The sequence below is a fragment of the Callorhinchus milii genome, unplaced genomic scaffold (genome assembly GCF_018977255.1).
Source record: "Callorhinchus milii isolate IMCB2004 unplaced genomic scaffold, IMCB_Cmil_1.0 Scaffold18, whole genome shotgun sequence".
Classification (NCBI taxonomy): domain Eukaryota; kingdom Metazoa; phylum Chordata; class Chondrichthyes; order Chimaeriformes; family Callorhinchidae; genus Callorhinchus; species Callorhinchus milii.
Window position 1 is genome coordinate 10,681,976 of NW_024704759.1, and position 24,352 is coordinate 10,706,327.

Sequence of the window (24,352 nt, forward strand, 5' to 3'; positions counted from 1 at the left end):
TACATTGTGCTGCGGCGCTTCTTTACACGACATCCAGACATGCAAACTCACATTCTAGTGCTACTTCTAACAGGGGTAAGTGTTAAATACTATAATATCGAGAGACCCAGGTTCGATTCCCGGCAGTGCAAAACGTTGGGCAAGTTTCCTTACTCCGCGTGCCTCTATTTGCCTAGCAGTAAGTAGGGACCTGGTTGTTAGTCGATTGGCAGATCGCTTTTCTGGGGGTAATAATTTCTTCAAATGAATAATAATAATGAATTGGTTACTTCAGTCCACGACTGTTTGTGGGACGCTGCTGTGTGCAATTGGCTGCCGCGTTTCTCCCACAAAATATACAGTCAATTCACTTTATAGTATATTCTGTGAAGGCCTTTGAGACGTCTCAAAGATGTGATAAGGCGCTATATCAAATGCAAAGATTATTATTATTGGTGCACACAGTTGGTTGCTGCATTTCTCCCACAAAGTACACTTTATCCTGTGAAAGACGTTTGTAACATTTAGTTTTTTGTTAGTACGTAATATTTCAGGTAAATATACGAGAGAAAACTATACGTAGGATAAATTCATAAATGTCATTCAAGAACACATTTACTGTTTCCAGTTTTCGATGCAGCATCTCAATCTTCCTTTGGTTGATTTTTTTCTTTTATTCACTAAGTTTTTGGANTTTTTTTTCTACCTTTACTGTATTTGCAATGAACAACTGCTGACATTTTTCTTCATGCAGTGCTTTGAGGTGTTTCTTTCCGTGAAATGGAATAATACAGATGTGATATGTTTCAAGGATAAGCCATTGAACTGACTGTGATAAAATCTATGTCTTTAGGGAAATTATTTATACTTTTACTGACTCACACACAGTTTATAAAGCTGGAAGGCATGTGTAAGTTTGTGAGAGTTTTGTGTGTAAAACATTGTAAAAAGTACGTTTAAAACTGTTTGGCAGATAGCACAATCAAATGGTGTTCACAACTTGATATTTGATTGCGCACAATATAATAGGCCAGGAATCCGTGGAGTCCTGTAGCTCAGTGGTCAGAGCACTCGCCTTGCAAGCGAGACACCTGGATTCAATTCCAGGCAGGGAGAAACCTTGGGCAAGTTTCCTTACTCCACACACCTGATATTAATCCCTCCAAAACAAACCAATAATAAGTTGGTCATTTTCAATCCACGACTGTTTGTGGGGACACTGTTGTGCGCAATTGGCTGTCGCGTTTTGCCCAGAAATATACAGTCAATTCACTTTACAGTCTATTCTGTGAAGCGCTTTGAGACCTCGAGAAGGTATGAAAAGCGCTATATCAAATGCAAGGATTACTATTATAATTATTATTATATTATAATCAAAGCACTGTATATTTATTACTTTCCTGTGTACTATGTAAATGTTAGCCTCCCTCAGCTGATAGTAATCACTCCTCTGAGTCAGAATATTGTGCTTCAAGCTATATTTTGGGATCACAGTATCACTTAAAACCCCAATGCAGTACGTTAACAGGTGCCGATCTTTGCATGAGATGGTAAATCAAAGAGCGGTCTGTTTGTTCAGATGGATATTAGAAATGCTAAGGCACGACTTGTAAAGAGAAGGGGGTTTCTACTGGTGTCCTGGTAAACAATCCTTCAGTAACTTGATCATTAATTTCATGGCTGGTTATGCTGTAGACAAATTGTTTGATAATAATAATAATAATAATAATCCTTGCATTTTGATATAGTGCTTTTTCATGTCTTCCAGTCACTCAAAGCACTTCACAAAATATACTGTAACATGAACTGACTGTATATTTGTGGGTGAAAAGTGGCAGCCAATTACGCACAGCAGCGTCCCACAAATACTCGTGGATTGAAGTGACCAATTTTTTTTTAGGAATTATTATCAGGCTTTTTGATAATTTTTAAGAAGAGACAATAGTAATAAATAATAATAAATAAATAATAAATACAAATAATAATAAAATCTGGGCGTTTGAAAAATTTTCATCACTTTGAAAAATGTGCGTGTGTGTGTTTGTGTGTGGAGGGGACTGCAAATGTTGTAATTGCTCAAATAAAATCGATACATTGAGAAAGTTCTGCCTCATCAAAAAATAAACTTATTCAGTGTTTGTGAATAAACTAACAGTAATAACACATCCATTTGGTTTAGTGATTTAAAACAACTAAACATCTGAAATCGCTTCAGCAATCACTGTGTGTAAACTCAATCAATTTACGCACATCAATGTCCCACAAACAGCCAGAAAAAATGAATGACCAAAGACAAGGATGCTAATGAACTGAGCCAGGCTGACACCCTTATAAATTTGTTGTCAATTTTATTTGAATTGTAATTGCAATATTTAAGTAAGGGCATTTTAAACAACTAATCTGCAGCAGCAATCTCCCACAAACAGCAATAAGCTGAATGATCAATTCCACTGCTTCTTGACAAGTTTGGTTTAGGGAATCATATTGACCTAAACCCTGTGTGGATCCTCTACATATGTTCATGGGAACCATATAAGCGCTTTGAGAAGTCTCAAAGATGTGACAAGGCGCTATGTCAACTGTGTAAATGTGTGAATACCAGGTTTCTTGGAAACAGCCTTGAGGCATCTTGAAGATGTGATGAAGTGTTGTGTCAAATGCTAGCATTATTATTATGATGTGTATGTTGTTCACCTAACCACCAAGCTGGAAAGTCAAGTTCTCAGTCTCAAGAGCACTTGATTATGAATACAGCAGATGACAGCTTGTTATTTTACCCAGAAGGCAAAACACATTGCTGGAGTGTGGTCAGCGAGAACTGTAAATCTTGTTTTACATGATCAAAATCTGTACGTGTTAAATCGTGTTCAGTACACAGGATTGTAAGGGCATTCAATGTATCCTAGATCATTGTAGATCTGAGTGAGTTTTTGATGAAACTCATCTTTGAGAAAGAGGGTTCCCCTTCACAGATTACAACTGGTAGTTTTAAGAACAAACAAACTGGCACATCTGGAAATGTGAGCCTATCGCTGATAAATGCACTGGGCATGGCTGCCTGTGTCCCGGGAGCGGAACATACGACTCAAGGGCAATAAAGTGTAAAACCACTCAGCGCCTTTTATTCTCGCACAGTTGCCCAATATCCACCAGGCATGACTGTGCAACTGTAACCCAATTCATCATGCTGTCAATTCAACTCTGTTAAATACTTTGAATTAAGCATGTTTTTTGTGGCTAATGTGGCTGATTAACTGGGCCTCAATATAATACAGAAAGACATTGGTAAACACCTTTCAGGTCAGGAGGATGTCCCAAGGCGCTGAACAGTCAGGGATTAAGACCTGAGCGCGGGGCAGTTGGGATCAGGGAGGGTGGCGGTGCAGAGAGGGTAGGAGGGTGGCCGAAGGCATGGTCAAGAGGAGGGTCTTGAGGCAGGCCTTGAAGGAGGCAAGGGAGTGAGCGAGGTGAAGGGAATGTGGGATAAAGTTCCAGAGGGTGGGGGCAGAGAGGCTGAAGGCCCAAATGCCAATGGTGGGGTGGGCTGGGTGGGAGACTTGGAGCAGGCTGGAGTGATGAAGGCATGAACATGGCTTGAATGTGGGGGAGAAAAGACAGTTGAGGGTCGAACAAGACACCGAGGTTCCTGACTGACTTGGTGGGTTGTAGTGTGCAACCATGGAGGTTGATGCTGCCAGAGCCTGAGGTGCTGAGGCGCTGGCGTGAGCCAATCAGGAGGGCCTTAGTCTTGTTCACATTCAACTGTAGGAAATTTGCCCTTATCCAGGACTTGATGTCCGATAGGCAGTCTGTCAGGACAGCAGTGGTCCTGGAGTTGAAGGTGGAGGAAGAAAGATAGAGTTGGGTGTCATCTACATACATGTGGAAGTTGACCGCATGTCTGAGGATGATGTCACCAAGGGGGAGCATGTAGATATTAAAGAGGAGAGGGCCAAGGACAGAGCCCCGAGGGACCCCAGACGTGACAATGTGGGGGCTGGAGGAGAAACCGTTAGAGGCAACAAAGTGGAGAAGGTGAGAGAGATAGGAATCGAACCAGGCAAGGGCAGATCCGTGAAGATTGAGTAAGGCGGAGAGGTGGTGTATGAGGATGGAGTGGTCGACAGTGTTGAAGGCCATGGAGGGCCTTGAAGGTGAGGACGAGAATTTTGAACTCGATTCTCTGAGGGACGGGGAGCCAGTGGAGCCGGGCAAGGGTGGACGTGATGGGTTCATGGAGCTGGAGCAGGGGATGACACAAGCTACAAAGTTCTAGATGATCTGCAGCTTGTGGAGGGATGAGTTGGGAAGGGTAACTATAAGCTCGCTCGAAGAGGAAGGTTTTCAGGCATGACTTGAAAAAGGGGAAGGATGGACAAGGCACAGGGATTGAGGGAGAGGGTTCCAATGTTTTGGGGTATGGCAGCTGAAAGCACAACTGCAATGACCTCCAGTCCTGCAGAGGTGATCAAGTGATCCCTTGATCCACCGTGTGGAGTCCTGTAGCTCAGTGGTTAGAGCACTCGCCTTGCAAGCGAGACACCTGGGTTCAATTCCTGGCAGGGCGAAACCTTGGGCAAGTTTCCTTACTCCACACGCCTAATAATAATCCCTCCAAAACAAAACAATAATAAATTGATCATTTTCAATCCACGACTGTTTGTGGGGACACTGCTGTGTGCAATTGGCTGCCGCGTTTCGCCAACAAATATACAGTCAATTCACTTTACAGTCTATTCTGTGAAGCGCTTTGAGAGTCGAGAAGACGTGAAAAGCGCTATATCAAATCCAAGCATTATTATTATTATTATTATATTAAAGGTGATGTATTGTCTAGGGCAACAGGATATCATCAACAATGAATCATCCCATTTGGCGAGGCAATATATAATTCTTCTTGAAAATCAGGTTTCTTGGAAACAGTCTCCAGGAAATCAAATATTTTATTGCGCCAACATTTAAGAACTCAGGCATATAATTAAAGATAAATACTGGATATCTTATATGCATATTGCACCATGTGAAGGAGTTTTTTTGGGATGAACACTTAAAATATGGAATCAGGACAAAGCGAACTAGGTTGAAGTGGGATACATGATATCAGTCAGGTTTTAGAGTTTCAAACAGCCTTTGGGCTGAGAGTGCTTTCACTCATGGAATTACCTAGAATCTACAGTACTTAGACAGGCCATTCGGTCCAAATAGTGCTGTGCTGTGTTTATACTTCATGTGTATTTCCACTAATCCTAATTCCCCACCTGCTCGTCTCCCCTCACTCTGAAGAAGTAGCAGTGTGATGTTAGTTAACTTACTGAAAGAAAGCACTGAGCGCAATCAGCATTAATAATTCCTTCACCTAAACTTCAGTTAAAATCGTTCATTATGTATACTGAACTAGGATATGACCCATGGCAATACAGTGTATTATTATCCCAGAAAGTGATCCGTGAATCAACTAACAACCAGGTTCCTGTTTACTGCTAGGTGAACAGAGGCGTGTGGAGTAAGGAAACGTGCGGATGGTTTCACCTTCCCTGGGAATCAAACCCGGATCCTCTCGTTTGCTGTAACTACTTTGCTACGGGATTCCACATCAATATCGAGACTGAAATTAACACTTGGGATCATATCGTACCGTCCCACAAAATAATAATAATAATAATCCTTGCATTTGATATAGCGCCTTTCACGTCAGGAGGACGTCCCAAAGCGCTTCACAGAACACACTGTAAAGTGAATTGACCGTATATTTGTGGGCGAACGCGGCAGCCAATTGCGCACAGCAATGTCCCACAAACAGTCGTAGATTAAAAATGACCAATTTAGTTATTGTTTTTGGTTTTTGGAGGGATTATTATTAGGCTCTGTGTGGAGTAAGAAAACTTGCCCAAGGTTTCGCCCTGACCTGGAATTGAACTCAGGTCTCGAGTTGAAAATATGCAGTCAATACATTCTGAAGAGTTTTGAGACATCTCAACAACGTGATAAGGCACTATATTAAATGCAAAGAATATTATTATTATATTATATATTATTGCATACTTCACTAATACAGTTTACATTGCAGTTAATCCTGAACTAGAGCTCTGCTCATTATGTTTGGCTTTCCAGTTATAAAGCTCGATGTACATCACACACAGAAACACTGCTCACAAAGTAGATTGAATTGGAGTTCCTATGAATTAGTGTAATGGAATTCCTATAACGTGAGAAAGGCAGAACCCAAAATTCATATTTCATTATTGTGTGAAAATATCCCAAAGAATTTCACTGGTAATTAGCCAGTGAGCATTTTGTTGTCAAACACAATTGATGTCAGCCAGATTCAAAACAGCCATGAGGTAAATAATCAATTCAAATGGAGGGTGGTTGGTTAGGGCATTGGAGGAAACTCTTTTCTCTTTTCATGTGATGTTTGATATCCAACTAAACAGGTTGACTGAACCTCAGTTTAATGTCTAATCTGAATGGAGGAAGTGTCTGTTGAGTTTAACTTTGGATTTGAAGCTTGAAGCTACAAACCCCTGAATCAAACATGCTATAATAGAAATATAATGTAAGTAACGAAAAGTGTTTGTGGAGAGAAACATTCGAGACTTGAATAATAATAATAAATAATCCTTGCATTTGATATAGTGCTTTTCACGTCGGGAGGACGTCCAAAGCGCTTCACAGAACACACTGTAAAGTGAATTGACTGTAAATTTGTGGGCGAACGCGGCAGCCAATTGCGCACAGCAATGTCCCACAAACAGTCGTAGATTAAAAATGACCAATTTAATTATTGTTTTTTGTTTTGGAGGGATTATTATTAGGCTCTGTGTGGAGTAAGGAAACTTGCCCAAGGTTTTGCCCTCTGCCTGGAATTGAACTCAGGTCTCTCGTTTGCAAAGCGAGTGCTCTAACCACTGAGCTACAGGACATCCAGGAATAGTATGGACAGAAGAGTACCTATCAGGGAGTACCTATACACAAGTTTCTACAGAAGATAGAGTGGTGAAAGTCAGTCCATATGTTTTTGTGTCGTCTTTAGAAGGAATGGGCTTGATAGGTTACATGCTCTTTTTTATGCTCATGGGCACAGTTCACTGTAGGGAGACAGTGCGGAGGCTAGTAAGGTCACCCTTACATTATAGTTCTATTCTTTTTACAATCCTGTTATTGATGATCAGCTTCACAGCTGGTGCTTAAAATTGCTATTTACTTATGTTTTCCAAGGTTACTGTGCTGAACTCCTCAAAACAGAATGGAAATAATTTGGGACGCATATCAGAAGGAAGGTTCCAACAGAAATCATCTAAACTCATTAGAACTGCAAGATCGGTACTAATTTTATATATTTTTGTTTTATTAGTTCTTATTTTTGAACATGATGTTTATGTGAAGTGTTAAACGAAACCAGGCATCTACAGCAGCTTATATCCATATTTCAAAGTGGATTATTCCCTCTGGGAAAGCCTATTGCATTCTTGTGGGGGAAGGATTGCTGTGCACAATTGGCTGCTGCGTTTCGTCCACAAAACATACAGTCAATTGACTTTATAATATCCTAGCTGTACCCGTTGCAGCTTCGCTTGCAACCAAAGGATCCAATATGGAATGTAGATTGACACACAGACAGACATTTCATTTAGACATTAAGCTCAGCTGGGAGGACTCCTTTAATATATTTTCTTTCTCAGTCAGTCAGTCTCTCTCTCTCTCTCTCTCTGTGTCTCTCTCTCAGTCTCTGCCTCAGTCTCTCTTAATCTCTCTCTCAGTGTTTCTCTCAGTATGTCTCCCAGTCTCCCTCTCTCAGTCTCTCTCTCAGAACAGTGTGTGCTTTCCTCTGTTGCTACATAGTTGCAGAATATGATGCATACCTTATATTTTGGGGCTTAATTAAAGCATTTTTTAATACAGCTCATCAATAATAGGAGACTCCCCCCCAAAAAAAAATATGCCCATGACACTGCCAGTTACAAGACCTTTCCGATGAGGTATAAATCATGTCTCCACGTCAATTGGTTATGGCGTGATTGTCAGATACACTGACACACAGACAGACATCGTTGTTTTATTAGTATAGATAGACAGAAGAAGAAAATAGAAGGGCACACCTCTGTACGCCCATAGTTCCCGACACAGTGAGCTTCCTGATCTCAGCTGTGCTATGTTGGGGAAACAGTTTCATGTCAAAATAGAATGACATCAATAGATCTTACAACCATAGAAATTTATAGCGCAGAGAAGGTTATTGTGTCTGAATTGGCTATTTGAAAGATCAATTCATTCAGCCCCATTTACCTGTTTTTCTCCATACCCTTGTAAATTATTCCTGTTTAGATATCTATTCATAGTAGTTCTGTCTTTAAAGCTAATCTGGATCTTGCCTCAACCACCACACCCAGAAAGGCATTCCATCTGCAACGAATCTGTGCAAAAAGAAATTCCTTGTAATCTTCCCCTTTTGCTGCTTTGCAAGCTCATTTACAATGAGCTGTCTATTCACCGGACAGACCACTTTCCTTTTTTTGACCCACTAGCTGTACTCGTTGCAGTTACGCTTTCAACCAGAGGATCCACTATGGAATGTAGATTGACACACAGATAGACAGACATTTCATTCTTATTGATGCTTATCTGGGAAGACTCCTGTGGGAAGACTCCTTTTGGGAGAACATAGTGGGAGGACTTGGTGCTTAAAAATTTAATTTTGTTGTTGTTGCCACTACTTAGCTTATTTTGTGTTCGTTATTGAGATCCTTCTTGAATCGCAGAACAGATACTGTCATTTTATTAGTATAGATAGATATTCTGTGCAGCGCTTTGAAATGTCTCAACGATGTGCAATAAGGCACTATATCAAATGCAAGGATTATTATTATTAAGGAGAACAGCAGGCGAGCTGGTTCAATGGGGAAATAACTGAGTATTGATGCTAAAAATAAATTCAATGAAAGAAATGAAAACAATTATGTTTCAGGACTTGAAGAGAAAAAGAATCAAGCCAACTATGTTAAGTCGTCAAAAACGTGATTGGGTTCTTGCTACTTTTAGTGTCACTGAAGAAGATGAAGGACCTTTTCCTAAATTCATTGCAAAGGTAAGAATTAGAACTGAAGAACGTGAGGAGACTTTTGGAAACCTTTGCTGAAATTTAGGGTTTGTTAGCATTATACATTGGACTTACTGTTTGCAGCTTCAAAAGTCTGTTCAGCATTGCTCAAGAAAAAAGAATTGTTCCACTGGAGCCGTTGCCATTGATTAAATTGTCAGGCGATGGTTTTGAAAGCAAGCGTCCAAATCCACTCAAAATCTTTACAAGTGGCGTAGTACTTCTTATGCAGTAGTAGTCCGATTAGAGAGCTAATAAAATCAATGCCTAGATATTTTTCAGAGGATATTTAAAGTGATTAGAAAGCGACCACGTCAGGCTTTTCTCTGAAGCAAGATGGCTTAGTTTGTATTACTGTTTACAAAAGAAAGAACATGGTTAAAAAAAATGTAAGATGAGTCCGGACACACAGTGGTCAATGCGCTACTTAATGTGAGGATTTCAATTGCTACCCATCAGCTTACTCTGTGAAAACATATCAAATACAAAATATCCATTCCCACTACAATGTTAAACCAAATTAAATTGATCTCTATATGCTCAAGTTATCGTGTAACAAGTCCGGTGTAACAAATCAATCTTTATAATTTTTTTTATACATTTAGCTTTATAATGACAATTCAATAAATAATGAATTGAAGTATCGAATTATGGGCTCTGGCATTGATCAAGATCCAGAACAAGGCCTGTTTGTAGTAAACCAAACTACTGGAGATTTATTCGTTACTCGCAAAGTTGATCGGGAAAAACATCCCCAATTTAAGGTAAGAATTTAATTCAGTTTGTTAAATGATTAAATTGATGCACTTTCGGTCACCTTTCCCCCTGAACCCCGCCCTAAATCTCCTCAACTCTCCACCTCCCCCTCCACCCCGCCCCTTGGTCACCATCTGAGCACAGTCAGCTCTGTGACAGAGATGTCTTTGTGACGTGAAAGGCACTATATAAATGTAAATTGTATTGTGTATATATATATATAAAATCCCCCCATTCAGTGGAGTCCTGTAGCTCAGTGGTTAGAGCACTCAACAACAACAACAACAAGATTCCATTTATAGAGCGCCTTTCACGTCGGGAGGACGTCCCAAGGCGCTGTCAAGACGTCCCAAGACGTCCCACTCGCCTCGCAAGCGAGAGACCTGGGTTCAGTCCCCAGCCTGGCGAAATGTTGGGCAAGTTTCCTTACTCCACACACCTCTGTTTACCTAGCAGTTTAAGTCGGAACCTGGTTATTAGTCGATTGGCAGATCGCTTTTGCAGGGTAATAATTCCTTCAAAAAAAATAATAATTCAGTCACTCAATCCACAACTGTTTGTGGGACACTGCTGTGCGTAATTGGCTGATACATTTCACCCACAAAATATACAGTTGATTCACTTTACAGTGTATTCTGTGAAGCGCAGTGAGATATCTCGAAGACTTGATAAGGTGCTATATTGGATGCAAGAATTATTATTTGTGCAAACCCATTAAAATATACATTTACTTATATTAATACTTTGTTCAAACTCCTGAAACAAGTCATTACTACGCAGCTTCACTCTTTCCTCTCCCGCCAATCCCTGTATGAACCCCTCCAATCCGGTTTTGTGCTGCCCACAGCACAGAGACTGCCTTAGTTCAAAGTTACAAATTACATTCTGTCCAACTGTGATCAGGGCCCTCTCTGTCTCCTCATCCTTCTCAATCTCTCTGCTGCCTTCGACCCTGTCAACAACTTTATTCTTCTGCATCGCCTCCCCTCTCAGCTCCACCTTCTGTCCTTCTCTGGTTTCACTCTTACCTTACCTGTCTCTATGCCCCCACCCTCTAGAACTCCATCCCAGAGTCCCTTTGCCTCGTTGCCTTCTTCAAGGTCCATCTCAAGACTTTTTGACTGTGCTTTGATCATCTTTTCACTGCCACCTCCTATTGATTCCAAACCACAGCTCGGGTGCAAACTCTCGATTGTCCAAAGCCTTGGGACGTTCTCTTGACATGAAAGGCGCTATACAAATGCAATTTGTTGTTATTGTTGTTGTCTCTACGTCTCATTTTTCAAAAATGAAGAGAAAGCTTAGCCCAATATTGTAAAGCTGTCACATCACATTTAAAATATTTGTATATTAGTTTAGCATGTTTTGAATAATCAAATATCTGTTTACCTCTAGATGACAGTTTTTGCTTTGAGAAGTCATGACTCCTTTAATTTAGACCGTTTACAGAGTTATTATATCTCGGTGAAAGATATCAATGACAATCCTCCAGAATTCCCCAAAATAGTGGAGAATATAACGATTCCTGAAGTCCTTGGTAAAGGTGAGCATTTTGATTACTTCATATTTTAAATGTACAGCACACCTAATGAAATGATAAAATTAATTATAAATAAAGTAGGTACGCTACTCAATGTGAATTATGGACTTTGATTTTGTCTTACTGAATGGTTTAAAAAATAGTTTTGTTTACAGTAATAAAAATTGCATTGGATAGGTAAGATTATATGTGTCATGCTTACTGTTTTTAAGATTTTTTATCAGTATACTTTTAAAATATAACCAAACACTTACAGTCTAGTATTGTCTAATGTTTAGTATTGCATTCCTTAGCTATTTGGGCATGGACAAGGAACGACTAACTGAGGGCCCCTGAGAGGGTACATGTGCCATTCAGGGTTAGGTAAAGATATATTGGCTTGACTCTGGCTGAGGTCAGGCTCTGATGAGTTTCCTTCCTTCAGTGCCTAGATCCCAATGTCATCTTCCAATCTAAGAATTGAGTAATCATGTCCTTGAGCACAGATATGAAAACGCGAAAACAAGAGAGAAACACGATCCTGGAAATGTGATTAGCTGAAGACTAAGTAACAGGAAAGGAATCATCCCAATTAGCTGTCCGTATCTCTTTCTCCTTATCAGTTATTTTCCCATGCGGAAAGAGCCTGCTCAAAGATGGCTGGCAGCCTGCGAAAGGTGGAGGCTATCTCTGCGACAAGGGAAGATGGAGTTAGAAACACACAAAAGAAATATGTAACTTTGAAATAGTTGGAGTTGTGTAGAGGGTCAGCACATTTCCCAGTGGAATCGATATCAATTCTATTGTATCTATGGTCTCAGTTTTAAGAATAAGTTAAGCTGTTTGTGTTACTCGATAAACCTTGGATTGTTACACCACTGTATTGGTCGTCTGCATCCGAAAACCTTACCGATATACTTCCTTTTGTTAGGAGGACATATCAAAGTGCTCCAACAACAACTTGAATTTATTTAGCACCTTTCATTCCAGGGCAGCGTCTCGGAGCGATTCGCAGGATTTATCGTAGAATGTAGTAACCATTTTTATGTAGATGAAGAATGGTGCTGTTGTGCACAAAATAATTATGCCCTGAAGTCTCTTCTTGGAACACTTATTTATGCCTAAAGTGTCCATTTGTCAGGAAAGAAACTCATTGCCTCCATACTGTGAGATTTAATAATGTACTGCTTTGTAGATATGAACAGCTTCTCACCCATTTCCAGGGTACAAACTATTTGTTGTTGATACTGTAATGTTCTGTGTAATTTGGAGGCAAAACAGGATTTATATAATGATGTAGCTCTTGGTGGATTGTAAAAAAAAGCTTGGTTGCTGAGGGAAAAATGGATGATAAAGGCAAGACTCATTGTTTTCTTTTTGGTTTAGGTCAAATCGCTTACAGAATTCAAGCTGTTGATAAGGATGAGAAAAATAACCGTAACTCCAAGGTTTCATACACTTTGATTTCTCAAACTCAAATCAGTAGTCCTAAGATGTTTGCAATGATTCAAGATAGTGGAGAAATTACACTTCAAGGTTGTTTGGATTATCAGGTATGAGAATTTAACAGGTTGCATTTATGTAAAATAAATTAATACTGTGTACTTTCCATTTTGCTCCTGATTTATATGCTTGAAAACACTAGAAGGCTCCACACAGGCTGTTGGATGCTGAATTTGAGGCCATTTACCAGTTTGAATAAGTTCCTTTCATGCTCAAACATATTCCGACTTTTAAGCTAATTTTCAAACTGTGCAAAGAATCTATGTGTCTTTTACTAAAAGTATGCACCAAGACGAGAAAACAAGAGACCACCATCGGCGGTCGGACCTTCAGCTTCTCTGCCCCCACCTTCTGGAACTCCATCCCACAATCCCTTTGCCTTGTTCCCTCCTTTGCCTCCTTCAAGGCACGTCCCAAGACGCTCCACTTTGACCGTGCCTTCAGCCACCCCTACCCTCTCTGCCCTCCACCCTCCCTGATCTCAGCTACCCCCTCACCCACCCCGATTATGTTGGCATATCCAACAGTATGCAAAATAAAGTTTACATTGTGCCGTTGTTGTCTCCTTGTTACAGAAGTTGAAGTTTTACAGTTTAGTCATCAGAGCAAGAGACGATGGCTATCCTAAACCACTATCCTCCACAACCACAATACATTTCAATATTAAAGATGGCAACAATCATCCTCCTGTTTTTGACAGTCAAAGTGTAAGTATTAATCAAAATACATATTTTATAAACTTTCTAAGATTACGGGGACTTCTACTTAGATTTTTTTGATGAGCATACTCATTCTTGTATCATAGTTCTTCCAAATGCATTTTCTTTCTAGATTTACAGTCAGTATAATAATTCTAATAATAATAATAATAATCCTTGCATTTGATATAGCACTTTTCAAATCTTCTAGTCGTCTCAAAGCACTTCACAGAATATACTGGAAAATGAAATGACTGGATATTTGTGGATGAAACGCAGCAGCCAATTGCACACAGCAGCGTCCCACAAAAAGTTGTGAAATTAGGTGACCGATTTATTATTGTTTTTTTTTCTTGAGGGATTATTATCAGGCAGGTGGAGTAAGGAAGCTTGCCAAAGATTTTGTCTGCCGGGAATCAAACCCAGGTCTCTCACTTGCGAGGCGAGCTACAGGACTCCACATAATCCTTGCATTTGATATAGAGCCTTATCACATCTTCGAGACGTCTCAAAGCACTTCACAAAATATATTGTAAAGTGAATTTACTGTACGTTTTGTGGGTGAAACATATACTTTGTATTTTTTGTTATTTAGAAGCATCATCATAAAGATGGAATATCTGGTCAACTGGATTCAAAAACAAGTTGCACTTGTATACTGCATTTGATATGTGATGACTGTCTCAAACAACTTATACTGTACTACCATATCAGTATAATAGATACTACAAGCATACTTGTGTGAGAAATGATGCATAAATGAAATTGATGAATGATAATAAGTAAACCATTGAGCATTAATAGAGATGAGAACACAACAGCAAACTACGTCACCATGCCCTGGTGGACTTCACAGTATCCCAACTCTGCCCACAACTGGGGTAGGTGGTATCATGGGCTTTTTTGTGTGTTGGCTTCATCTTTAAAATAATAATAATAATCCTTGCATTTGATTTAACGCCTTATCCCGTCTTCGATACATCTCAAAGCGCTTCACAGATTATACTGTGAAGTGAATTGACTATATATTGTAGGCAAAACACAGCAGCCAGTTGCACACAACAGATTCTAAAATAAATCACCTTGTGGGCCTATTTCATCTTCAACATCAGATTTTAAATATGTTATTGGACTTGCAGGCCTCAGGTAGTGCGCATGAAAGTGACGTTAATTCAGTTATACTAAGAGTAAAGGTTACAGATGAAGATCTTCCCAATACGCCAGCCTGGCGAGCAAAGTATACAATAACAGAAGGAAATGAACACGGAAACTTCAAGATTGAGACAGATGCAGAAACGAATGATGGCATTGTAACTCTAATAAAGGTGAGACATTTGAGATAAATGTGAAATTGTACGGTCCTGCGTTATTCTTGGTATAAATAAATATTGCTCCCCTTTTGCAAGGCACAGTCATGATGAAATCATGTTCCTTTTAGTTGCTACATTTCTTCCTGTAGTCTTTTTCGTTTCCCCATTGGACCTCAACAGAACTGTTTCCAACAGTGTAGTAGGTTAAAAAAAACTCTAACCTGGACTATGATATGGAGAGTAATAAAGAGGTATGCTTTTCACTCTTGTTATATCAATGGCAACCTATGCAGTTTTAGCTGGTTAGACTCCAGCAGTTACCCCAACGCATACTCTGGGGTCCCCCAAGCCTTAGCTCTTGCCAACCCGCACCGAATACTTTCTGGAATTAGGTGAGCAGGATTAATCTCAGCTTAGTTTGGATACTCTTAAGCACGGTGATGGGTTTCCACCTGTGTCGGACACAAGAAAAGGTAAATAAATTCACTCTTGGTTTTCTTTAACTGAAAACCACGCAGAAAACTACTCGGAAACCAGAGACAACCATCTTCACTTTGATACTGGCTCAATTGTTTAGTTCACTTTCCCTTTGCTGAGGTGATAATATATTTCAAAGCTACCAAACTACTTCTGAAATAACATTTTCTGTTTCACTGTATTAATACTATAGCAAATGGATTACGAGGGCGGTCCACAGAGGAAACTCAAGATTGTTGTTGAAAATGAAGAACCGTTATTTATCTGCGGGGACGATAATGACAAAAACAGCAAGATCGAATCAGAAAGCAAAACTGCAATTATTGAAGTGGTGGATGAAAATGATGCCCCTATTTTTAATGTTACTAATATACTAATCAAACGGATAGAAGGTCTTCAGCCTGGAGAGAAGCTGGGGACAATCAGTGCTTATGATCCGGATGCATTTTATAAAAATAAAATCAGGTAAGAATGTTAAAATTGCCCATTATTGGAGATTTTAAGAGCAGAACAGAGATTAGAGATAACAGTTCCCTGATCATTCACAAGTAAGAATCACAGAGCTTGAAGCATTTTTAAAGATATGCATTAAGTGCTCCAAAAAAGTTGGAACAATGGTGCCCGAGGTAACAATAATAATCCTAGCATTTGCTATAGCACATTATCACGTCGGAAGGATGTCTCAAAGCGCTTCACAGGAATTACTGTGAACTGTGTCTTTGTGGGGAAACATGGCAGCACAATTGCGCACAGCAATGTCCCACAAATAGCCAAGAAATCAATGACCAATTTTACTTATGGAGATCGTTGGCCACGACACCAGAAGAGAGAAACTCCCTTCTCTTTTCAAATAGTACCGCAGGATCATTAACGTCCACCTGAACAGGCAGATGGGCCATCGGTTTAACGTCTCAATACTGTTTCTAAAATACTTGTAAAATACTACTGGAAACACCATGCTTATGATGAAGAAAGGTTTGGGTGGAAAATTCAGGTTTGGGAGGATGGATGGGCCACAGAAACCAACAGTACAAATTTGATTGGCACTTTAAGAGAGATCAGGTAACTTAGCACAAATCAGCAATCGAACCAAAGTTCTTCCTAGTGTAATAATAATAATCCTTACATTTGATATAGCGCCTTATTACGTCTTCGAGACGTCTCAAAACGCTTCACAGAATACACTGTAAAGTGAATTGACTATATTTTCGTGGGCAAAGCACGGCAGCCAATTGCGGACAGCAGTGTCCCACAAACAGTCATGGATTGAAGTGACCAATTTATTATTATTATTTTTTTTTGAAGAATTTATTACCCCCGGAAAAGCAATACGCCAATCGACTAACAACCAGGTTCCTATTTACTGCTAGGTAAACAGAGACGTGTGAAGTAAGGAAACTTGCTTAAGGTTTTATCCTGCCAGGAATTGAACCCAGATCTCCACTTGCGAGGCGAGTGCTCTAACCACTGAGTTACAAGACACCAGTTTATGTGTCTCTATGGCATTGGATCTCGCCACGTGATCCATTGACCGATGAGACGATCCGTTTTATCTTTCTGAGTTTTAAATAATTCTTTACCACCTTTTTTTTCCTGATAGATACGTGAAGGCATTTGACCCAGAAAAATTAGTGTCTGTAAATGAAGTGACTGGTGAGGTCGAAACAGTCAAAGAGATGGATCGAGAGTCACCTTTTGTGAATGGAACTAGTTATAATATTATTATTCATGCGATTGACGATGGTGAGTTCTCGTTTTGCAAGAACCTTGATAATGCTTCAAAGAATTTTTTTGAAATTTGCTCTGGAGTATTTTACTTCAAAAGTAAAATTCCGCACATGTGAAAAAATAGAGCATCTTGACCTGTTCATAAATATAAATTTAAAGTGTGCAATGCATGGTTATAGGTTCTGCAATTACTGATCTCTAGTCTCCCCTGGTAACTGTAGGGATGGTGTATCATGAATAATTATTGAGGAACTTCTTATCTTCTCTCCTCTAGCTGACCCTCCCCTCACTGGAACTGCTACAATCCATTTGGACATAAAAGATGAGAATGACAACACACCATATTTAGTCTCCCCAGAACAATATGTGTGTATTGATAGTAATTCGCCATATATAGACATCAAAGCAGCAGATGATGACATGGATCCATTTAGTGGACCCTTTACATTTGAGCTCGTGGATAACAAAGAACCTGGAATCGAGAAATGGAAATTAGGTGAAGTAAAAGGTGAGACTTCTTTGGGGATGCCAATGGAAAGAGGAACCAAAGACATTTTTATTACTCTACTATACTAGTATCCTTGTTCAATCAAACAGAATAGTTGATTACATAATAATAATAATCCTTCCATTTGATATTGAGCCTAATAACATTGTTGAGACATCTCAAAGTGTTGCACGGAGTGTATTGTAACGTGGACTGACTGTGTATTTTGTGGGTGAACATTTACCCAACATTGCATCTTTACTCCATTGCCACAGATGCTTGTTTAATATAAAAATATATTTGTAGTTGCAATTAAATCAACTGTTTATTTTGCCTTTCGTATTGTAGAAAATGTATTTATTATTAATTAGGCTTACGTAGTGGCTGTACTGTTTTCGACAGATGATTCTGTACAGCTTCTGAGAGAAGGAGAATTGGCACTTGGATATTACGATGTGCTTTTCATCATAAAAGATCGGCAGGGTGTCTCCAAAGAGAGTACATTCAAACTACGAGTGTGCCACTGTAATCCTGAGAACAAATGCAAAAGTTTAAGTGACACTAGATCCATCGGAGCTGGCATCCTCATTGCAATGCTCTTTGTTGCTTTGTTATTATTTCTGCGTAAGTACAGAAACATTTCGATTAGGACAAGATGTCAATTCTCAGCAGTTTAAAACCTTATTCTCCTTCACAGTGCAGTCAATTAAAAACAAATCTGTTCTGTGTTTTTATCAATTTACCTTTATTTTAATATTAATGTTTATCTGAGCAATTTGAATAGCTTGCCATGTGAACAGCAACGACAACAACTTTCATTTATGTAGTGCTTTCACATTGGGGGACATGTGGATCAGCAAAAGGAGAATTTCAATCACATTTGCACAAATTAATCTGTGAGCCATTCAGAACGATTTAGCATGAAAGAGGCTGATTCTCTTATTGAACATTTGGAAGCTTTTGTTGGGGAGAAATTCCACCAGGCTCCAGATTTACTCTATGTAAAGTAGCATTTTAGAATGACCAGAATCTGGAAAATTGTTGAATTTAGTCTCAACTTCGAAGCTATAAGTTCTTAAAAAAGCTTACAGGAAAACAGTTTCAAAATTAAAACTGTATTTAAGAATACAGTATATCAGTTATTGTATTATGTAAAAGTAATGCAATTCTTTAATTGATTACATGGCATACACTTAACTAAAACATATCATCCAGGACAATATGACAGACTACTGCAGTGAGATTATTATTTTTACTCACTCATATTGTTCTTACTGTTTTCTCTCCATATAGTTATTTCATGTTTGTTGCTATTGTGTCAGTTCAATGTAAAGAGCAATTCAAATGCAATTGATTATGATGCACCTTTCGGGACACTGATAAAGTATAATGAAGAAGGAGGAGGTGCATCATCCGAGGTAAGGATTTATAAACCATTTAAAATCTAAGCATGATTAGACTGTAATCTTATAGCAAGCAGGTTCGAAATAATGAGTATATAAATAATAATAATAATAGCATCATGGTATACAATGTAAAGGGTAGTGACTGCGTATTTTGTAGAAATAAAACTCGGCGGCCAGTACGTGAATTAAAAAATCTTTAGTGGTCCTTATTTGTAATGCAATAACGTCTCTGGACTGGGGAGCTGTATTCTGTGAAAGAAATACATTTTTTTTGTGGGGGTGGGGGGGGGGGGGGGGTCTGGTGATGTCTTAGAGTTGCAGCTTATTACTTTTATACTGCATGAGATTTGGGCATTCTATCTGTAAAGTTGGTGAGCATTACAGACAGTGCACTTAGCTTGTCTGGAGTGTATTGATGAAAACATGCCAATGACCATTCAGGCTCAGTGGGTAATGGAGTGTGTGTAATAGGTAGGCGGGAAGTTGTCAATGCTTTGACATATTAAGCTTACTTCTTGTTTCTTAACAGGCCAGCACAATTCACAACAGACCAACAAACATACAGATGCTAAACACTGGATTGCAACCTTCAGGCACATATCGATTGAAAACTGAAAATATTTTGCCACAAAAAGTAAGCAGCGGTTTTCTCTATTTCCTTGCAGTCTTCAGTGTGCAAAAAACACCACAGTGCAGGGAGGTGGGAACAGATGCATAAAGGCTGCATAAGAAAAATTCTTAAAGATCTATAATCTGATAATATAGTCTTGAAAGCATCTTCTGGATGGTCAACAATGTAATTTCACTTACAGTGAGAATATTTTCTTGGCAGCTTTTTTGCAATGTCACGGTACTGTATATCTCCCAGAGTATATTTTTTTCCTCCTTTATCCTACCCACAACGCTTTATTTATTTAAACCCATTCTTATTTATTCAACGGGTAATAATCTACAGACAGAATTTCCCGAATACGGCACATCCTCGCAAAAATAAAACACCCGAGCACTACATGCAATCCTATACTTTAAGACGACTGAGCTTCAAGAAATGCCGACTGTCCGGGAAGCACTGATATCTCTCGCAGTTAGTGGTTCCCGGCAAGTATCTCAACTTGATATCTCCCCAAGTGCCCAGCTCCTCTTTTGTTCTCTATCCTTTATCTCTAACTTGTTCCTTGTTGCTTAGATTGCCCATGTGTCATTTTAATCAGGACTTCTGTCCTTGTTCCATCTGCTTATCTTATTGTTTACCTCTTGTCAATGTATCTTAAACTTGCATGTTAGTCCCAACTCCTCCCGTTCAACCTTTGTTCTTGGAATCTTCCTGGCATTATCTCCCTTGGCCTCTATTCCTGGAATGATCTCCCTAAGTGCAACTCAGGACAGCTTCCTCATTGAGATACACCCAGGTCAGAAGCCATGATCTGTTTCAGGGGTATCCCTCAATGATACATTAAACTGCCAGAATAATTATATACATAATTCCTACTGCTGGTGGGGGATGTGGGTGGGGGTGGGTTGGGGGGAAATAGATTGATGTCATGATTTGTATTTCAGCAATTATTTCAGGCTTCAGTACAAAGAATGGCCCGAAGCCATACCTTATCTGGCTACGCCTTGAGAACTCAGGACAGCTTGAGACATTTGGTAAGAACATGTACACTTCTATCTTCAATTAAAGTTGGAAACCTTTTCTCTCTACCCCTCCGCCTCGTTCCTCTGTAGCTGTTTTCAAATCCTGTTTCAAAACCTAACACTTTGACCAAGCCTCTGGTCACCTCACTATCCTATCCTGCTCTGGGTAACTGCCTCACCACTACAAGTGACTCTTTAGATTGAGATTCAAAACCTTCCGTGGAATATTTTCACCAAATAATTATATTCTTAATTCCTATCGCTGGCTGAAGTATTGATGTAAGATGTTATCCTACATGAAAGGCGCCATGCGTATGCAATTTATTGTGTTAATAATTCTTTTGTATTATTTAAAATTGATTTCACTCTGAAGCATATGAATTTTATCATTCAGGGAACACTACGTTTCAATGGTTCAAAGAAGCATTCATCTCTCGACAGACGCATTCCAACATGTGGGAGCGACCTGGATCAACACTTAAATCAGGTAAGGGAGTCATCATTGCAAGTTGTATAGGAAATTACTTTCGTTGACAAAGGGAATTATTCATTGATTTATTTAATTACTGAAAGGTTTCTGTGTTAAAGTGGCCCGAGAGGGTACTGTGGTAAACCACTCCGATTGTAGATTGGATTTGCAAACCATTTCCAGGTAGAACGCTAACATTTTCCTCCCAGGACTTTCTGACATGAACAAAGCCTGTTCAAGCAAAGGTTCACGTCTTCTAGATATCTCAAAGCATTGCACCAAATATACTATAAAGTGTAGTGACTGTATATTTATGGGACTGTATATTTGTATAAATGGATGTAATGAACCTAGAATGTAAAGATCTATTAAATGGTTAATAGATCATTAGATCTGTTCCATGATAACTTCATGTTGAGACCAGCTAGCCCGGGCAGATTCTATGTGTATGTCACAATTTGCAATAGACTGGTGAGGGCAATGTTTAGAGCGCAAATGACAATTCATTGAAATCAAACAAATGAACCTGAATGCTAAGACCAGCTGGGTAATCTAACCTCTGGAGGAGTTAAAACATTTTTTTTTTAAAAAACGTGTTACAGTGAGATTGATAATTTGCTCCTTTAAATTAAGAGATTTAAGGATACTTCCTGCAATACTGTCCAGTCAAGACTGTGCTATCGTTTGTAACAACAGTACAGGAATCACGCGGAAGCCGTTGTTGCGGCAATAAATTGGTCCTTCATCTTCATGGTTGATTGATTGTGGGCTGATTCTGAGCGCAAATTGCCTGCGGCATTCATCTACAAATACACAGTCATTAAACTTTACACAAATTTTGTGAAGCGCTTTGAGATGTTCTCCATTTTAATAGATAATAATAATAATACTTGCATTTGATATAGCACCTTATCACATCTTCAAGGCATCTCAAAGCGCTTCACAAAATGTACTGTAAAGGGTAGTGACTGTGTGTTTTGTGGACGAAACGCAGCAACCAATTGCGCACAGCAGTGTCCCACAAACAGTTGTGGATGGAGTGACTAAATCTTTATTGTATTTTTAACAATGTTTTAGATGCTATATTAAATGAGAGAATAATTATTTATTATGATGGTCATGTTTTATTTTCAGAGAATTTACTTTCATAATGACTTGGACGCAGTTCGTGAAGATTATGGCCCCCGTACTTACATTTACGAAGGGAGAGACGACAGTTTAATCTCTCTGGACTCTTTGACCCACACTGAACAAAGTGGTAACTACACCTACCTGTCTCAACTGGGGTCGAAGTTTAACAATCTTGCTAATGCCTGTCAACTGAATGATCAGTGGTGAAAAGGAATGCTATACGATGACCTTGCTACCAAATTGTTATATAATTATTATCTACTTTTACACTGTTAATGAGGTAAATCCATGCATTTAGAAACTACGTATTACTATATCTATTTTCCCATACCTCTAAATTCACAAAATATTGTCCATCATTTTTTAAACCGTAAGTGTCGAGCTTTAAGAAGCATGCTGAATATTTCATTCTTATTTCACAGAGTAATAGGTTTCTAACGGATTTTTTTGCACCATAATCTACATTTGTCTATGAAATATAGTCACTGCACTTCACAGTGTATCCTACAAAGTGTTTTGAGATGTCCTCCCGGTGTGAAAGATGCCATGCAAAATGAAAGGATTACTTTTATTATTGTTGCTTTGAATCACAATAATAACAATTAAGGCATCCCTTACCCTGGAAAAGAGAAGATTGGGAGGCGACATGATTGCGGTCTTTAAGATTCTAAAAGGGGTTAGATGATATAGATCACGCTAGGCAGTTTCTAACTTGTCCAGAATAGTAAAACCAGAGGACACGGACTGCGATTGAAGGGGGCTAAATTCAGAATGAATCTACACAAACACTATTTCAGTGAGCGAATAGTGAACCTGTGGAACAGGCTCCCTAGCGAGACGGTTGAAGCAGGAAATGCTGATTCTTTCAAACACAGATTAGTGTGGTTTGAGACAGATTAGTATGATTATCTTTTAGGAAATAACATTATGGGATAAAGCACATGGGTAGTTCAGGACATATGTGCATGCAACTGCCAGGAAGACGAACCAGATAAACCTTGGTCTTTTTTCATCTAGCATTTCTTATGTTCTTATAAGGCATTTTGACTTACCATGCTTTTTTTTTCATTTTTGATTTAAACTTTGGGTAAACTAAATGTGTACGTGGAAATTGTTATGAAATACTGCTCTATAAGAGTCTACAGAAAACTAGTCAATGCAATCTGTGAAATTAACTGAGTTCTTATGGAATATACAGGGATATTGTATATTAGTACCAAGATACATTTTGTTTCATTGGTGTTGGGTTTGATGTATTAGTACCTTTGAAGGGAAATTTACCAAATGTTTTCAGTTGCGGGTAGGGGTTTCAATAGATTGGAATTGTGTTTAATATCACAATTATTAAAACCTCTTACTGTTACAGGTCAGAAGGTTATGGGTTATGGTTATGTTCCCCATGTTGGAACTTTGCGTTCACACCCAGGGCTGACAATTGAGTGCAGAACTGGGACAGTGCTGGGTTATTGGAGGTGCTAGGGTGTCAGCCTGGCTCAGTTGGTAACACTTCTACCTTAGTCAGTATTTGTGGATTCAAGGCACACATCAGGGTCTTGAACTCAGCTAAAGATGACACTCCAATGCAGTGCAGAAGATGTGCTGCATTGTTGGAAGTGCTGTCCTTCGATTAGATGCTTGTTTTAGGTGAACGTTAAAGATCCCATGGAACTTTTGTCAAAAAACAAGGTAATTTTTCTAATGTCTGCAAAATAAAATTGTTCACTTACTTGATAACTGTTTGTGTAACATTGCTGCGCACAAACTGACTGCCACAGTCGCCTACAAAATACACACTCACTACGCTCAGCTTTAACTCCTGTGAAGCGCTTTGAGACATCCTCGCAACATGAAAGGCACTGTATCAAATGCAGGAATTATTATTATTACAAAATCAGAGTTCCTACGCTGCAGTGCTCTTTTGACATTCACACTTAACTGCGCAATGGAAAATTACAAACGGTCTGGTGCATTTCTGGCGGAGATTTTCAGGTGTCACAGAAATGGGACTTGGATTAGGATCCATCCCTGACAAAGCTGGATCAAAGTTTCCTCTCTTCGATGTCTGCAAGAGTCGAATATAGCTCTTCGTGGAGAAAGGACGCAAGCAACTGCTTCTGGGGTTTGAAGCTGGGCAGAGAACATTTGGTGATAATGGTA

General features: G+C 39.2%; 1 protein-coding gene across 2 annotated transcripts; it reads left to right on the plus strand.

Moving 5' to 3' along the window:
- LOC103190867 (cadherin-like protein 26) lies at positions 1-23,926 on the plus strand. 2 transcript variants are annotated; one of them, XM_007911775.2, is made up of 17 exons: positions 1-75; positions 7,198-7,302; positions 8,945-9,064; positions 9,682-9,840; positions 11,228-11,375; positions 12,738-12,904; positions 13,430-13,561; positions 14,692-14,877; positions 15,533-15,804; positions 16,940-17,082; positions 17,342-17,575; positions 17,957-18,178; positions 18,848-18,972; positions 19,490-19,594; positions 20,518-20,607; positions 20,990-21,082; positions 22,199-23,926. In XM_007911775.2, the coding sequence occupies exons 1-17, from the start codon at positions 40-42 to the stop codon at positions 22,400-22,402; spliced, it is 2,541 nt and encodes an 846-aa protein (XP_007909966.2). In that variant the 5' UTR covers positions 1-39; the 3' UTR covers positions 22,403-23,926. The 2 variants fall into 2 exon arrangements, with proteins under 2 accessions (XP_007909966.2, XP_007909970.2); XM_007911779.2 differs by having other exon boundaries at positions 20,530-20,607.
- The last annotated feature ends 426 nt before the right edge of the window (positions 23,927-24,352 follow it).

What these genes read in the sequence shown, in the direction of transcription:
- LOC103190867 (XM_007911775.2), top strand. Translation starts at nt 40, where the DNA reads ATGCAAACTCACATTCTAGTGCTACTTCTAACAGGG. An exon ending in GAGGAGGTGCATCATCCGAG is followed by an intron (nt 18,973 to 19,489) that starts GTAAGGATTTAT and finishes GTTTCTTAACAG; the next exon opens with GCCAGCACAATTCACAACAG. An exon ending in AGGACAGCTTGAGACATTTG is followed by an intron (nt 20,608 to 20,989) that starts GTAAGAACATGT and finishes TTTATCATTCAG; the next exon opens with GGAACACTACGTTTCAATGG.